Source organism: Musca domestica, unplaced genomic scaffold (assembly GCF_030504385.1).
Source record: "Musca domestica strain aabys unplaced genomic scaffold, Musca_domestica.polishedcontigs.V.1.1 46, whole genome shotgun sequence".
Lineage (NCBI taxonomy): Eukaryota > Metazoa > Arthropoda > Insecta > Diptera > Muscidae > Musca > Musca domestica.
The window spans coordinates 842,453-859,196 of NW_026712336.1; the positions used below are offsets into that span (position 1 = coordinate 842,453).

Genomic DNA, 16,744 nt, shown 5'->3' on the forward strand with positions numbered 1-16,744 from the left:
ACGCACTGCTCTGTTATGAGGCACACAGAGTGGGCGCATGCGTCCAGTTCTTGTTGGCTGGTTATTAGTATTCAGTTATTGTAAAACGGCGTACGTCATCCTCTCCTTAAATAGTGTTTGTGAACGAGGTCCGAAACGTGTTAAAGTTCAGAGATCCAAGCCGCCGACCCACCACATCAAATATCAATTTGTTGAATAACATTTCGTTAATGATGTTTGACATTTAAACATCTGACAAGAGCGAACGCAAAGAAAAGCCGCATAACCACTTCCGTTTTGGGTAAAATATGAACGGGAACTTTGTAATTGAAATTAGATTACGGAATGCCGACTAGAACTATATCGCACGTGCCGGGAAAATAACCATAGGATCTCAAAAAATGAAAAATCAACTTCGTTCGGGCGGGCAGAACTTGTTATACCCTCACCTATTTGGAAGCCCTTTAGAGGACATCTATAGAGACGCCCTTTAGAGAACGTCTATGGAGACGGCCTTTAGAGAACGTCTTTGGAGACATCTATAGAGACGCCTTTCAGAGGACGTAGATAGAGACGCCATTTAGGGGACGTCGGTAGAGACGCCTTTTAGAAGATGTCTATAAAAACTCCTTTTAAAGGACGCCAATAAAGACGCCCTTTAGAAGACGGCTATAGAGACGCCCTTCAGAGGACGCCTATAAAGAGTCTCTATAGACGTCCAGAAGCGAGTCTCTATAGACGACCGAAGCGAGTCTCTTTAAACGACCTGAAACGAGTCTCTATAGATGACCTTAAGCGAGTCTCTACAGACGACATTAAGCGGGGCCATTCAAATTTTAAAATTTCCGAATATTAGATGCAATACGAAACGTGGATCTGTACAGCAAATTATCTGCCAGTGAAGGTGGTGCCGTTTACGAACTTTAAATACTAAAATTGAAATAACTCCGGTGAAAAATATTGTTAAAATCTTGAAAATGCCGAATATCGTGAGGTACACTTGTACGGGGGCTATACAAAGACGTGGATCTGTAAAGGTAATTTTCTGTCATAGGAGCTAGTACCCATCACGAACTCCAAACACCGAATTTTAATATTCAGCTCAAAAGTGTGGCTAAAATCGGGAAAATACGGAATAACAGATATATGGGGATGTAGGACCCAGCACCACCTCCAAATATCCCGTAAAAACACAGAATATGGCGAGGTACAGTTGCATGGGAGCTATACGAAGTCGTGGATCCGTTAATGTAATTTTCTGTCATGGGAGGTCGTGCCCACCACGAACCCGAAGTACCAAATTTGGAACAATTCCGGTGAAAAATGTGGCTAAAATTGTGAAAATTCTGAATATCAAGAGCTACATTTTAAAAATTAGACGTGGATCTGTATAGACAATTTTCTGTTATCTGACGTGGTAATCATTTCAAACTCCAATCATCAAATTTGAAACAATTCAGGTCAAAAATATGTCTAAAATCGTGAAAATACCGAATATCGGGAGCTACAGTTATATGGGAGCTATATGAAGACGTGGGTCTGAAGAGGCAATTTTCTGTCAACGGACGTAGTACCCATCACAAACTCCAATTAACTGCTTTGAAACAATTCCGATGAAAAATGTATCTAAAATCGTAAAAATACTGAATATCGGGAGCTGCAGTTATATGGGAGCTATATGAAGACATGGATCTGTAGAGGCAATTTTATGCCATAAGAAGAAGTACCCTTTACCAACCCCAAATACCAAATGTGGAATAATTCCGGTAAAAAATGTGTCTAAAATCGTGAAAATACTGAATATCGAAACAACATTTATATGGGAGCTATACGAAGACGTGGACTTTTAAAGACAAATTTCTGTCATCGGACGTAGTACCCATCATCACGACCTCCAAACACCAAATTTGAAACAATTCCGGCGAAAAGTGTGACACAAATCAAAAAATTCCGAATATTTGGGGGTACAGCTATATGGGGTCTATAGCAAAACTTTGTAGACAATTCTCTATATGGGTGTTTCCTATATATTGGGAACCAAAATGTCAATTTACAACAAATTCGGTTTGAAATTGTGACTAAAACACCCAAAAACCCCTAAAATCTGTCGGTACAGTTATATGGGAGCTATACCAACACGTGAACCTATATAGCCGATTTTTTACTGTGAACATAAAATACATCTGACTAAAATTTATTGAAGAAGAGGAAAGAGAAAAGGAGAAGAGATTGGGGAAATAATAATAGAATTAAATTGAAGTCCGCGACTGAAAATCATAATACCCATTTTTGTTGGAATCTCTCGAAGTAGTTTTATTCAAAACTTTTAACCTTTGCGGGGGAGGTACCAAAAGAAATGGTCCGATCCCTTCCATCTTTGTAACAGATCTTGTGTTGATGGAAACATTGAGATATACCAAGACTGAATTCAATCGAATGTTAATTTCGGTTAATTTCGGGTATTCAACATTTTGACCTTTTGTGGGGGAGGCACCAGAAGGAGTGGACAGGTATATCCCATACTCACAGTAGATCTCGGGTTAGTAGAAACAATGGGATGTGTAGAGAACCGGATGCTTATTTCGGATTTTATAACCATATTGGTTATTCAAAACTTTGACACTTTGTGGCGGAGGCACCAGAAGGAATCATCCGATCTCTACCATCTTTACAACAGATCTTGTGTTGATAAAAATATTTAGATAAACCAAGTCTTAATGGAATCGGATGTTAATTTCGCGTTGTATGAGCTTCATGAATATTCAAAATGTTGACCCTTTGTGGGGGAGGTATGTATTGCACGAAAGAAATGGCACAGGAGTGGTCTTACCGAGTTCTCAACTTCAAAGACAGTTGATTCGCAACCCCTTCTTGCCAATTAATCTGCTGTTTCATTACCTGGAATATGTTAATGGCCTGGTACCCAACAGAGCTTGATTGACAACCCAGAATTTTCCAAGGCTATTCTGCTCTCCAAAAATGCCATAGATTTTACGGATAAAAATTAAAGCCGCTTAACTGTCGACGTATATAGTTATAGTATTGCTATTTGACCGAAAATTGCCTTTTTGACCGAAAATATTTCCGCCTGGAATATATTACAGTCGTTGCTAAGTTTGTGGGATTTACTTATCTTCAGGATATCACAGAAGAACCCAGCACCACATTCATCTTTGAATATAGACATCTATACCACATAAAAGTGGATTGTTACGGGTCTAGACGTTCCTGTCAAGTATGCGGATGTCAAGTGGTTCGAAGTACAACCGTGGTGATATGTAGTCATTAGTATTGACTTCTCCTCTTATACATTTCTAAGATAGGAGGGTGTGCAAAGGATTGACTGCACCCTAGTCCATAGGTTATATTGATATTTTATCTCCAAAATTGTTGTAAACGGCAAACCTATTATCTTCATTCACAGCAGATATCCAAAAATAGCTATTAAAGATTACAAAAAATAATTTCAATTTATTTGTAACTCAGGGAGTTTAGACCTATAACGTGGCTATTCATTCGTTATATTTCAACAAACTGAGTCGTTGAGTAATCTAACAGCTTATTTTGATTTTAATTTTTGAGAACAAATTGTATTGAATGTATTTAACAAAATGTCTCAATGTTAAGCTGTCAACAAATGTTATCACACGAGTTAATAATGAAATTGATGATACTCCTCCTTCACCATCATACAACATTAACAATAATATTAAATATCTATTGGGTGCTGATCTTGAGTATCGAACCTGAAACCTTTCGATCGAGCACACAATATTAAGTTTTATGTCACAGCTGCTAGCACTCTGAGCCATGCCATGGTAAGTCAAAAACATTGCTACAAAGTTAAAGGTAAAGAAATCTAACACAACAAGTCCCACACATGTGAATGAATGAATGAACAAACGAATGGAACGAAGCAACAAAAGAAATAGCTGATAAGCTAAAAATAGACATTTAAAAATTGTGGCTGGCGGCACAGTAGCTTATATTGTAAAAATGGGATGTGTTGTGGTTACATCTCTTCCGTTATGACAATGGAAAATGAGAAATAAAGTTAGAATCAAGTTAAATGGAATCAGTCGGTATTGCCGACAGCTGTATACCCTCAGCCAATATTTAAATATATTTTTACTTGTGTTATGATTATCAAAACTGTTGACCCTTCATGGGAGAGGTTCCCAGGGAGATGGCGAATATTTTCCATTTCGTATCTTACATAAGTCTGATAAAAATATTAAAACATATCATATTTAGATTTTATATCGACTACTTGCTTCACTTTAAATTAGATATTTCATAATATTTCGAAAAGTTCGCGTTTAATGAGAGTTATAATAATTTGAAATTTTGATTTGGTGGTACCAGAAAGAGTAGTCCGATTTTGTCCATCTTCAGAACACATCTTGTGTCGATAGAATTATTGGGATGTGCCGTGTTTGAAGGTAATCGGATGCTCATTTCGCGTGTTATGTGCTTAATAGTTATTCTAGATTTTGACCCTTTGTGGGGGAGGTACTAGAAGGATGGGTCCGTTCTTCATACCACGCCTGGTGTTAGTGGAAATATTGAAATGACAATTTTAAGATAATAGGTTTCTTAGTTAAAATTTTAAAAACGTTTGAATTATTGAAAATGTTGACCCTTTGCGGGGGCGGTACCAGAAAGAGTGGTCCGATCTCTACCATCACCAGATTTTGCTTCAGTAGAAGCATTGAGATGTATGAAATTTTAAAAGAATCGGATGTTCATTTCGCTTTTTACGAGCTTCTTGGTAATTCAAAATGTTGACCTTTGTGAGGGAGGTTCCAGAAGGTGTGGACCGAAATATACCATCTTCACACCAGACCGTGGGTTAATAAAAATATTGTGATGTGTGTAATTTGAAGAGAACCGGATGCTTATTTCGGATTTTATGATCGTTTTGGTTATTCAAAAATTTAACCCTTGGTGGGGGAGGTAACAGAAGGAATGTTCCGATGTCTACCATATTTATAACAGATCTTGTGTCGATAGAAATATCGAAATGTGACAAGTCTGAATGGAATCGGATGATAATTTCGTGTTTTATGAGCTTCATGGATATTCAAAATGCTCACCCTTTGTGGGAGAGGTACCAGAAGGAGTGTTCCGCTCTCTACCATCTTCAAACCAGACCATGGGTTAAAAAAAATATTGTGATATGTGTAATTTGAGGACAATCGGACTCATACATCACAATTTTAAGAGTTATAATTATTCAAAATTTTGATCCGTTGCGGGGGAGGTACTTGATGGAGTGGTCCAACATTGTGCATTTTCGCTCCTGAGCTAGCACTGATACAAATATTGGTATTTGCAAAGTTTGAGCAAAATTAGATTAATCTTTCTTTTTATTTTTAAAAATTTCGAGCTTTTATGGGGGAGGTACCATAAGGAGTGGACCTATATTGCCCTTCTCCGAACTCGATCTAAGTTTCACAATAATATTACGATGTACCAAGTTTGGACCAAATCGTATACTTCCTTCGAGTGTTATCCTGCGCAACAGCCAGACACACGGACGGGCGGACATCACTAGATCGACTCCAAATATCCTGAAAAGGGTTTGTTCCAGAGACCTAGGGTCTAAAACCGTTAATTCGATGAAGCAAATTTTGGCCGTATCAAATGCTATATACCTTCTCTAGCCATATGGCTGAGGGTATAAAAAGAGATTTCTATACAAATAGAAGGACCTTCAAAAACTTATTTACATAAGGTATACACTTCCCAATTATCTTAAAAATGTAGTTTTATTCGACATTCAACCATAAATGAGATTATGAATGCAAAATAAAAATCGAATAGAATGCGTAATATAAAATTTCGAAACATGAGTGCCAAGTCCATGGTAAAAAGGAATGTACAATTATTTTAAATAATCGACAAAATTCACCGGATAGAAAATAGGATCTCATATTTGACTTATGGATTTTTAAATATATATTTTGACAATGAAATGTCGTCAAAATAATTTCGAAATAATGTATACATATGATTGTATGACCACCTTTTTAATGAGAAACCTACATAGGGAAATTAATAAATGTCAAAGAGATGTTCATAAGTTCCAATTTTTATGAGGAAAAGCTTTCTGGAACTCAGAAAACCCTAAACCTATACTTTTGTAAAAATTGAATTTTGATATATTTTTAGTTCGCATTTAGTACCCTTTCTTCTAACGCGAAAAAAAAAATTCTAAATTGATAAGAAATACAAACAAAGCTGAATGCATTATTGCATAATTAAGACATTTAGAACAAAGTGTTTACTCTTTGCAAACACCTTGATAAGAAACCAACAAAATTCTAAATATGTGTGGAGAAAATTCTGATCATACGTTTGGTAAGGTTATGGTATTTGCAAATAAAAACAATTATCTAGAAGTTTATTAAAAAAAAACATGCTACCATTGTATTTCACTTTTATCAGCTCCATACAATGTTTTGAAACCGCATTTAGAAAACCTCAATCAATTGATACATTTAGTGGTTGTATGACATGTGATGTCTTAATCTGGGTAAGTATTGCAAAAAATTCAAACAAACGCACAGACAAAATTTATTATTAATTCATATTTATTTTACTTAGACAAAATAATAACAATGAGATGAGTTAACAAATATGTAGGGAAACCAAATAAGAAACCTTAATTTTTATTAATTAGCAATGCCAAATAATTAAAACAATATTGAGTTGTGACCACACAAAACATTTATTATTGCTACTTCTATTTTGCGACCATACTCTACAGGGTGAGAAGAGAAAACTGCAACCAACTTCAGACTGCTGTCATTTCTAAGCCACTCGTCCGACAGCTATTAAAATTATTCCAATGACAGCTCATAATATTGTTTACAAGCGTACAAAAGCATTTTGGTGAGAATTTTCCACAAAAAAGTTATTCGTGATGGAATTCTGGCGTGATAGTCTGATTTCTTTATATTTGGATGGAAAACCACAAGTGGCTATCTTAAGAGCACTCCAGTATTTAAATGTGAATAAATCTTTGTGTGCCTTGGGCACGCAAACATTTTGGCCGCAGACCTTGGACATTCCAACAGGACTCAGTACCATTGCACTCAGCACGCGCCACCCAAGAATGGTTACAAAATGAGGTTCCTTACTTCATTTCCAGCGCACAAAAGCCACCAAAATCTCCGAATACCAATCCGTTGGACTATTGTGTCTGTAGTATTTTCTAAAGCAAGGTTCGCACTAAAAAATAAAAAAAAGTGTCGATCACCTCAAGCAAGCGCTTCGCCGGGAATGGGCAAAAATACCGAAGAGCAACATTCGGGCAGCGTGTGACGGTTTCATTGGCCGTTTGAAGCCCCTAATTCGTGCCAAAGGTGACCAATTCGCACAAATATAAACTTATTCTAAAATGTGATTCTATTTCCGACATTGTTTGTTTTCATTCAATAAAATTGAAAATAATTAAAAATTATGACGTTTGACTTTGTTGCGGTTTTTTATGTCAGCCTGTACTTCTTCAATCAAAAAAAGGTTGGCAATAAATTTCATTTAAAATCTGGGTGGCCAGTGGTTCAAACAATCGCTATAAATGTAACTGTTTTATTCTTTCCATGGCTTGACTATCCAGAATGTTCATCGTAAAGCTTCTAACGTTCAGGACGGACCAAAGTCGTCTGAACAAAATGGCTGCAGTTATGGTGTCCATGAAACGCTTAAGCTTAAAAACCCACTCCTCATGCTGGAATACGAATGTTATCTTCTGGGACGTTCGCAGGTGTCCTTCAAGAGTTGTTACTTTTGCGACATTCTACTTCTTACATGGATAAGTACATTTTTCCTCATTAAACACCCTCGAAAGGTTTTCGAGGTGTGTTGCCATGAACCTACCTATATTGATTTGGTTTTTTTTTTAATTCATTTAAAACAACGGACCACTCTCAGTTTAATTTATACTTCTGCAGTGATATATGAATATTTGTGCATCTTCTATAAAATACGAACGTTTCAATGTAAAAATATAGTTGCAATGAGTTCAGAAAACACAATCGGATTTCTCAATATGGAGGAGCCTCTCAGTATGCAGATTCAAATTGGATTTGATCTTATGACTCTCAAGCCAATATAAGCAAACTTCAAATATGATGACCCTAGATTCATAGGAAACAATTCGTAAAAAATTGCTGGCCCTTTTATAGATCTGAGCAATGTTTTATGATTTGTTCGGACTTGACCTAGTTTCGCAATAGCAATTTCTCAGCATGCAACACAATAGCTCGGTAACAAAAACTAATTCTTTAACGTGCATTTCAATCCTAAATACTATTTCGTCTGATATTATATTCCACAAATAGTATCATTTCCACCAACATATTATTACGTTGGCTGGATGTAATGGAGGAGACACGTAAAAAAAGCTCAAGAAACCCACAAAAAACGTGCACCCAAAAAAACGAGAAAAAGAAATGCAACGAAAGCAGACACATAAAATGATATTTACTTGGTCTGTACATATATCAACGATTGTGTGTGTGTCTATATATGTACAATCTGTGAGAAAAATGCACAGATGAAAACTAGAAAACTTATGGACGAACTTCGTCTGGAATTCACTTACCACGACAAGATAATTTTCACAGCACTGATAATTAAATGCAAATATTATTTTTGTTTTGTTGTTGTTGTTGTAATCTTAAGTAAGCAATGCACAAATCAAATTCATCCTTCAGAATTCACAAAACGAAGCAATCACAAATTGAAACGCAATTTTGAATGCGTTTCCTATTCTTTGATTTTCTCACAATTTGTTGCTCTCTTTTTATTTTTTTATTAATACATTTAATATGTCATTGGAAAAACTTGTTCATTCATTAATTTTATTTGTTTATTTATTATTTTGTTTATTAAGTTAATCCCACATCCGCGACTACCGAACCGCACGTCTCCGACTTAAAAAACAAATAACAAATATTTTTTTGTTTTGTTTATGATTTCCCAGGTAGGTCTCTCTCTCTCGCTCTCTTCAGTGGTTATCGGTTATGTCAGACGTCGGCGTTAGAACACAATTTAGACGCATGGCGTTTTCTTCATTTTTTCATAGTTTTTTTTTTTTTGTGTCAAACATGGTAGAAGAATACAGGTAAACGCATCGATACAGCTGCTGGGACAACGAACTGTCAAACAAATTTCGCAATTGATTGAAAAACTATTCAAATTTTTAAAAATTGCATATAACAATAACACCAAATTGACGTTGTATAAGAAAAAATATAAAAATCTACTTATATTTGAAAAAACATTTTAAAATTGTTGACATATCAATATTCCCAAGCGTTGATGCATCTACCTATATTCTTCTACCATGATAAATGCTCTGTTCAGAATCTGCAAGAATCTACTATTTTTGCACTTTTTTGCGATATCATGAAAGGAAAATCGGTTATCGTAGTAAAAACTTTTACATTCTTGAACAGGTTGATTGAATTTTAAAAATGCAAAATATAAATTAAAATTCCAACAGAATTTGAATATTTTCAAACTGTTTTAGCATAACAATGTTACCATAAGAAAAATTATATTAAGAGATTTCTATGGACTATCTTGTAAATTATTTTACCATGGGGGTAAGCACGCACAGTATAATAAATACATGTTGAGTAATGTTCTGTTCCAGTACCTGAAAGAATCTACTAGTTTTGCAATTGTTTGCGATACCAAAAAGGGAAAATCGGTTATCGGAGCATAAACTTTTACATTCTTGTACTTCTGGAACAGACCATAATTTGTAAAAAAAGATACCCATTATCATTTGGCCTGATCCAGAACTGCAAGAATTTACAATTTTTTACAACGATAATCGATTTTCCCTTTATGATATCGAAAAAATCTTTTGTAACTAAGAACTATTTTGTCTCGACCAAAGTGATGTTCGTTGGGTTAAATGATTTTCAATTTAATTTGCAAGCATTATTTTCCAGCTATTTATTTTATTTTCATTTATAAAATGAATAATAAAATCAAAACTACATGCCAACATAAATATAAACAAAGCAAATATGAAAAATCATGCATTACATCTAAGGTTTAAACAACTCCTGCAATAAATAGAAATTGATGTTGTTTCTTTGCTGATAGCGTTTGTTGTGTTTTTGCCAATCGCTTTTTATGCGCTTCCATTTGCCTAAATGTTCTCCCAATATCTCTGATTTACTGGCGTATTTTGTTGGATCGTCGGGTGTTACCAAATCCTCATGGGCGCTATATCTTTTGGGCTCCTGTTGTGGTGCTATTTTTGGCAAGTCAGTTTCTTTGGGCTTTGGCAAACTTGTCACCTCCTTGATATAGCCTTTTCTCAGTTGTGTCACCAATTCCAAACCATTATCTTCGCGGTGGGCTGGTGATGGAGATCGGGTTTCACGATAACTTGGTATATTCGGATTACGTGGCTGATTAGCCATCCATGCCCGGCATATGGGATAGAGGGCAGTTTGTTCGGTATATTTTGATAGATCTAAGGTGCGATCGAATAGTTTCATAACAAATGATTCAGCTTGTATTTTATTGTGTCCCGTTGATGTGGCCAAATCACGGCGACGTCTCTTGCTGGGTGTTGTAGGCGGGGGAGAATATTTTTGTACATTTTCTTGTATGGGCTTTTTACGTGGACGGCCTCGTTGTTTGGCCACTGGCCGTTGTGGCTCCTCTTCAGGCTGATATTCCTCCTCCTGTCCATCTTCTTCTTCCTCTTCGTAGGAAGACGGTATGTCGTCCACTTCTTGATTGTGTAAACTTTCATGTGAGGCACTTCGCAAACGAATCTTTTCCACCTCAGCCTGTTGTTTTCGTTTTTGTGGCGGTGTCTTCATCTTGAATTGAATCCTTCTGTAAAAAAGATGAAAGAAATTGTTTTAAAATTATTGATTGAGTTTCAGAAAATAATCCACTAAGGATTTTGATTTAAACGAACCAACCCGACGATACCTTTTGAACTGAAGCTGCCACTTTCTTTAAGGAAATGGATGTGACTTCTGGCCAATATAGTATTTTTTGGAATATATCAATTTAAATTGATAACAGCAATAATTGAGAAATTAATATTTCCAATAAATATGTCAATAATAATTATTTTTTAGATTTTTTAGAAATTCAAAGAGTCCCAAAGCTACCCCACACTCACAGACAGTACTTGGTTACAAAGCTGCTCACAAAAACTAACGCCGTCACTATAGGGTTATGCAGATCGATAACGGGTGGTCTTAGTTTCAGGGGTTTAAATGTGTATTTGTCCGGTAAAACCGCCAATTATTAGAGTTAAGAATTTGAGCAAATTATCAATCCCTGTTATGGCTGTCTATAGGAAATACTGCATCTAATAGCGCAAGAATTGTAATGCTTCTTTCTATTTTGAGGTTTTTGTAAAGAAAACGTTCGTTCCAAGTAAAGTGATAGCTCATCTTACTTGATGTTTTGAGACACACTGTGCTTGGGGGCACATATATGTGTTGTATAGAATATAATGGAGTTAGTATCCACGTCTAAGACTTGCAGGAGTGAATCCATTAAAATTGTCAACTTTATGACAAATTTTAATTGTTTCATTGTTCGTCTTACTGGAATTCACATTGAAATATGTTCCCACAGGGTAACACACAATACTACAAACTGATTTGTAATAATTAGTACTTTCAATTTTACAATAAAATTTATACATATTCTCTCCATGTAAATGTAGTTTTATCAAATGCAAGAAAATCTAGACTGACTCGAAAACAGACTTAATTTTGAATGACGGGAGAATTGATACATGGAGAAAACCATGTAAATCCCCAATGTAGTTCATACGCTACATGGCAGTTTTTCTTTATTACTATGGTTATTTGGTATGCCGTAATTAATATTTTATTAATTTAAAAAGCAATAAATAAAGTTTTCCATTTAATTTTTAACAAATACTCTGTATTTTGTTAATTGAAATTCTTGGGTTTCTTTGTGGAGAATAAAATATTTTGTTTTGCCTTAGAAAATTAGAATAATTTTAGTAAAATCTAAAAAATAAAATATTAATTTAGCTCACTTATAAATAAGACAGGTCAGGTTTTCTTTTTTGCTTTTGCGAAACACTTGGCAATTATTTTTCTGAAGCAAAGTGCATAAATAACAAGCGGTGCTAAAAAGTTTGCCCCTTCCATAGCACTCATCGAGTAATACCACGCTCGAAGACGACAAACAAACGAATGAATGAAGGAAAATCAACGGAGATCATCAACGGTTATTTAATAAAATAGTAGTAGAATAATTCCATCCGTCCACGTCCACAAATTAAACAATATCTCGGGGAGCACTCAAAAAGTGTACAGTATTGGAAACTTGATGGGTAATTTCACTAAGTGTTTCTTTGTGAACACCGCCGAATAATATCAATTCACCATGACCCGGTACCATTGTTGATAGTATTAGTCGTTCCGGGGCACCGGGTATGACACCATAATTCTTATACTCTAACCATTCTATATAGGGTTCTGTTGTTTCGGATAAGGCATTCGATAGATCACATACAAACAACGACAAGACATTGCGTTTTGCCCTTTTGGGTGATGGCTCTTTGATAACTTTCTGCTCGACCATGGCACTGCGTCTGGAGTTGCGTAAAGCATTCATTTTCTCCTCCATGCGCCGAATACGTTCATTGTGATCCTTCGAAAGGGATCGTGGACGGTTTTGTACATTAAAGGCAGCCATGCGGAATTGATCCTCGTACAGTTCATCGAATCTTTTGGGCAGTAAAGGCTCGTTTTCTCGGCATCTCAGGGCCAGGTTACGTTGCAGACGATTTGCCGCCTCCTGATCTAAGCCTCCGCCATTGGCCTCATTATCTTGATGCTGATGAGAGCCATTAAAGCGTGGCGACGATCCAGCCGATGTTGAGGGCCGATTTTGATTTCTCTCCTCTGGTGAGGGAGCCTGATGCAAATCTCTTAAACTACCATAGCGGGGTTGTAAATTATGAATGTTGTTGTGATTATTGACGAAATTATTGTTATTGGCATTTTGCTGGTGTTGATTGAGAATGGCTCTTCTTTGGGCAAAATAGTGATCATCGGGACCATCACGTGGTATATTTCCCTGACCAGCACCTGGCCTCCTTTGGTTTTCCAAACGATTGTGATTTACGGCGGGTATTCTAACGGCTCCACCACCATCTAACATCGCTCTGGGTCTGTGTCTGTCCAAGGGGTTATTATGATTATTGTGACCCAAACCTCCACCAGGCCGTGGGGCAGCATGACCACCGCCCACTGGCACTCGAGCTTGTTTCATTAGTTGGAAATCTTGAGGCATATTGGGCGTGGGTCCTAACACAACCAATTTCGAATCAATTTTACAGGCAGGATTGCACCACATATGTGAGGCGGCATATTTTTTGTTACGCACCGGTATGGATTTCCATTGCCACAAATCCCTGGACATATCCAGAAGCCAGGCATCGGAGTACACACTGTTCGGCCCACCACAACCTCCTACCACCAGCAAATGTTTATCATCTAAGACCAATTGGAATTGTCCATAACGGGCTGGTGGTTTTAGAGTACCCAAAAATGTGGGTTGCCACCAGCGATGTTCCGCCAGGTCCAAACACCAGGTTTCGTTGGAATTTGAATTGACACCTTCAATGATTTGATAACCACCAAATATGACCATTATATCACCATGAACACTCGCCGAGTGACCAGCCAGTGGAGGAGGGCTGGTCATTGTGAGGGCCACAGACCAACGATTGGTCAACAAATCGTAATAATGCAGCTCGTCGAACAGACACCACTGCTGATATGGCGGATGCAGCGAAGGGTAACGCCAACCACCAAATAAAACCAATTGTTCACGCCAACACACCATCGAGGCACTGCCTTTGGGTGACGGATATGAGCCCATGGACAATGGACGTTCCCAACGCATTTCCGACAAATCGAAACGCCACAAATCATTGAAAGTGGTATCTGAAGAACTGCCGCCACCAAATACATACATTGAATTTCCATGACGTACCGCAGAATGAGAAAATCTTCCAGCAATGATGGGCGTTGTGGGACTACCACAATTCGTGCCACCATTTTTGGCCTCTATAGAGGCGGCAGTTTGTTGGGAATACACTTGCCAGCTTAGGCGATAATCCACCAATCCCTTATGCAAATTGATTTTGGAGCGTCGTATTAAATCTGAAAACGAAAACGATGATTGGTTTTTTCCCAATAAGAAACTGCATAGTTACTTACTTTTTACAATGCCATTCCAACGTTTACACACCAATCGGCAATTTTCCAAATCCTTGTACGGCGGCAGGTAGGTTAATATAAATTCCAACATTTCATCGGGCAACATATTTACATGGTATTCTTCTTCGTCTTTGGCCACACAACAATTACCATCGTCAGTTCGGTCCGCCAGCTCTTTCTCATTTACAGTTTGGTTGGATTCATTAACTGATTCAGCAACGTTGTTGTCGTCACCGCTGCTGCTAGTGCTACCGTCCTCGTCATTGGTACTTTGTTTTTGCATTGTCGCCAGATTGACCTTGTCGTTTTGGCTGCATTGGCATTGATCCTTAACCTTCATTTTCGTCGTTGTATCATCGTCCATGATCTTAAAATAGCCTTGTTGAGTTTCTTGGCTGGCTGGCGCTGACTGACGTCTATTGTTGGTTTGTGTTATCCTCTTGCACGACGTTATTGGCCTGCAAAGTTTTTTTCCTTTGTTTTTCGCCTCTTTATTTTTCCCGTCGTCGCTGTCGCCGCCGTTTTTGTTGTAACTCTTGTTGTCTGGTATGTATGGTTTCTTTGGTCTCTTCTCCTTTTCATTGGCCGTATCGTGGTGTCCACTAGCTTTGTTCTTGCACTTACCACCTTTTCTTGTTATTGTATTTACAATTCAAGTGGTTTACACTTGATTTTCTATTACTTTGCTGTTCGTTTGCAGCCAATTTTACTTTTTTTTACAATATTTTCATTAGGGATAGGTAAGTCGTTTTTCGTTGCTTTTTCATTGCTCTACCAAGTCAGTCACCAGTATTGAGAGAACAAAGCTGAGCAAAGTTGCGGGCGGCGTCGGCGGCTTGAGTTGCCCAGAAATGTTGTCGTCGGTGAATAAAACAAAGTGAAAAATTTATTTTTAACATATAATTTATATTTAATTTATTTATAACGGCAACTAAATCGGACACTTCGATCTTATTTATCAAAGCTAGCTATTTGATAGGTTTAAAACAAAACAATTTAAAAACTTTCCAAGCGATACGAAAGGAAAGCTAATAAAATGGAAAGCTAAGAAATTAGTGATTCCTGTAGGGTTTTTGTTTACGAATGAGAATAATATATAATGTCTTGTTTACGAATGAGACTTGAGGGAAACTAGGTTACCTGCATGAATAGTAGAGGTTCTAAGATTTACACAGGTTTCTATAGTTATCAATTTGCAACTGAAAACTCTTTTCCCTGATAATTAATAACGCATTGAATTAGTAAACATATTTAAAATTGAATGAAATGAACTTAGTCATAAATCATTGTAAAATATGTCCCATAAGGGAGGTCTAGATCGATTTTAAACTAATTGTAATTATCGATAACAATCGAATGCATGTAAGAAGCAAGAGATAATGAAGGAACCAGCAAAGACGTAACGGAGTTTGAACAGCAAAATCATTTAAAACAGTTTCAAGAAAGGTTTTGCTTAAAGTTTACTAAGGAAAATTAAACCAGCAATTACCTTTGTATATTCCACTTTTCCCTGGATTACGGCGTTGTGATCGTTTCAAGAAACTTATGAAAATGGAGTTGAGGACTTATAATGGGAACTGCATCATTGTGCACAGACCAATTTTACTGTATTGTGATCTTAATATGAAATACCTAAGAGTTGAATTTAAGTTTGGAATTGCTGAGCTAGAGATCCATTGCGTGTATATTTCTTCATTAATAGCCATGAATATTAAAGAATTACGGACGCTGCTTCTCGCTTGAAAAGTTGATGTTTCTTCAGTGTCATGCTGCAAAATGTGCTCCGGAAACCCATAATGGGGCATATTTCCAACTGATTCTACAGCTGTGGTGAAATGTTTCCTAGTGATATCCAAAATCCAAGCTCAATGTAGGAACGACCGTAGACTTGAAAGAGTGCCAGAATGTAACTCCCGAAGTGTTGTTTCCGATTTAGTACTCATCATAGAGAATTTCAATAACTTGGAAAATAGGTAATCGTATCATTTCTTGCACGACCAGACATGTTTTCCAAAAATTTGGTAAATTTCTTTTTGTAGAAATATTTCTTCTTTGAGCTCATTCCGTTTAGCACTCCTCTTCTCAAGAAACCATCACGAACTGATGATTATCGTCATGGGAATACTTCAATTGCGATTTAGAATTGGAAACCGATTCGGCTACATTTTGCTACTATTGAAAAGTAAAAATGTTTTCCAACTGAAATTGGATATAGTTTGGGTTGGAGAGCCTAAGAATGAAAAATGACAACATCGAAGGTAGCCGCTCTCGGACTTTCTGACCGAAAAGATTTTTTCTCCTAGAGCCTAAAAATATGCTTTACAAATACCAAGTTAACTTGGAAATACTGAACAATTGAAAAATCGTTTCCTGACCAACAATTTTGCAATTTTTAACAGATAATTTCGGATTTTAGAGAAAAGTACTTTAAAGCTTATTTGCCTGAAGCCATTTCAAAATCTTAAACCTAGGTATTTCAACTCCCACTCAATTTCCCTCAC

General features: G+C 36.8%; 3 protein-coding genes across 3 annotated transcripts in view; all 3 read right to left on the reverse strand.

The window, feature by feature from the left end:
• The window catches only part of LOC101887761 (protein germ cell-less), a 44,661-nt gene extending 35,723 nt beyond the window's left edge, over positions 1–8,938 (reverse strand). The window contains exon 1 of the mRNA XM_059127573.1: positions 8,591–8,938. The gene's annotated coding sequence lies outside the window, so the exon portion shown is untranslated. The remainder of the gene's footprint in view (positions 1–8,590) is intronic.
• A 979-nt stretch (positions 8,939–9,917) lies between these two features.
• LOC101887923 (protein lin-37 homolog) lies at positions 9,918–11,188 on the reverse strand. The gene is made up of 2 exons (XM_005189187.4): positions 10,954–11,188; positions 9,918–10,854 (listed from the first exon to the last, which is right to left on the reverse strand). The coding sequence occupies exon 2, from the start codon at positions 10,836–10,838 to the stop codon at positions 10,050–10,052; it is 789 nt and encodes a 262-aa protein (XP_005189244.1). The 5' UTR covers positions 10,839–10,854; positions 10,954–11,188; the 3' UTR covers positions 9,918–10,049.
• Positions 11,189–11,894: 706 nt separating this feature from the next.
• On the reverse strand, positions 11,895–15,031 carry LOC101887420 (uncharacterized). Its single transcript, XM_005189184.4, has 2 exons — positions 14,244–15,031; positions 11,895–14,186 (listed from the first exon to the last, which is right to left on the reverse strand). Exons 1-2 carry the CDS (start codon positions 14,605–14,607, stop codon positions 12,292–12,294), a joined length of 2,259 nt encoding a protein of 752 aa, XP_005189241.2. The 5' UTR covers positions 14,608–15,031; the 3' UTR covers positions 11,895–12,291.
• Positions 15,032–16,744: the final 1,713 nt, after the last annotated feature.

Bases quoted from the DNA above. Each gene is read 5' to 3' on its own strand.
- LOC101887420 (XM_005189184.4), bottom strand. From the start codon at position 14,607: ATGGACGATGATACAACGACGAAAATGAAGGTTAAGGATCAATGCCAA. The intron at 14,187-14,243 runs GTAAGTAACTAT...TTTCGTTTTCAG, and splicing joins TTGGAATGGCATTGTAAAAA to ATTTAATACGACGCTCCAAA.
- LOC101887923 (XM_005189187.4), bottom strand. From the start codon at position 10,838: ATGAAGACACCGCCACAAAAACGAAAACAACAGGCTGAGGTGGAAAAG.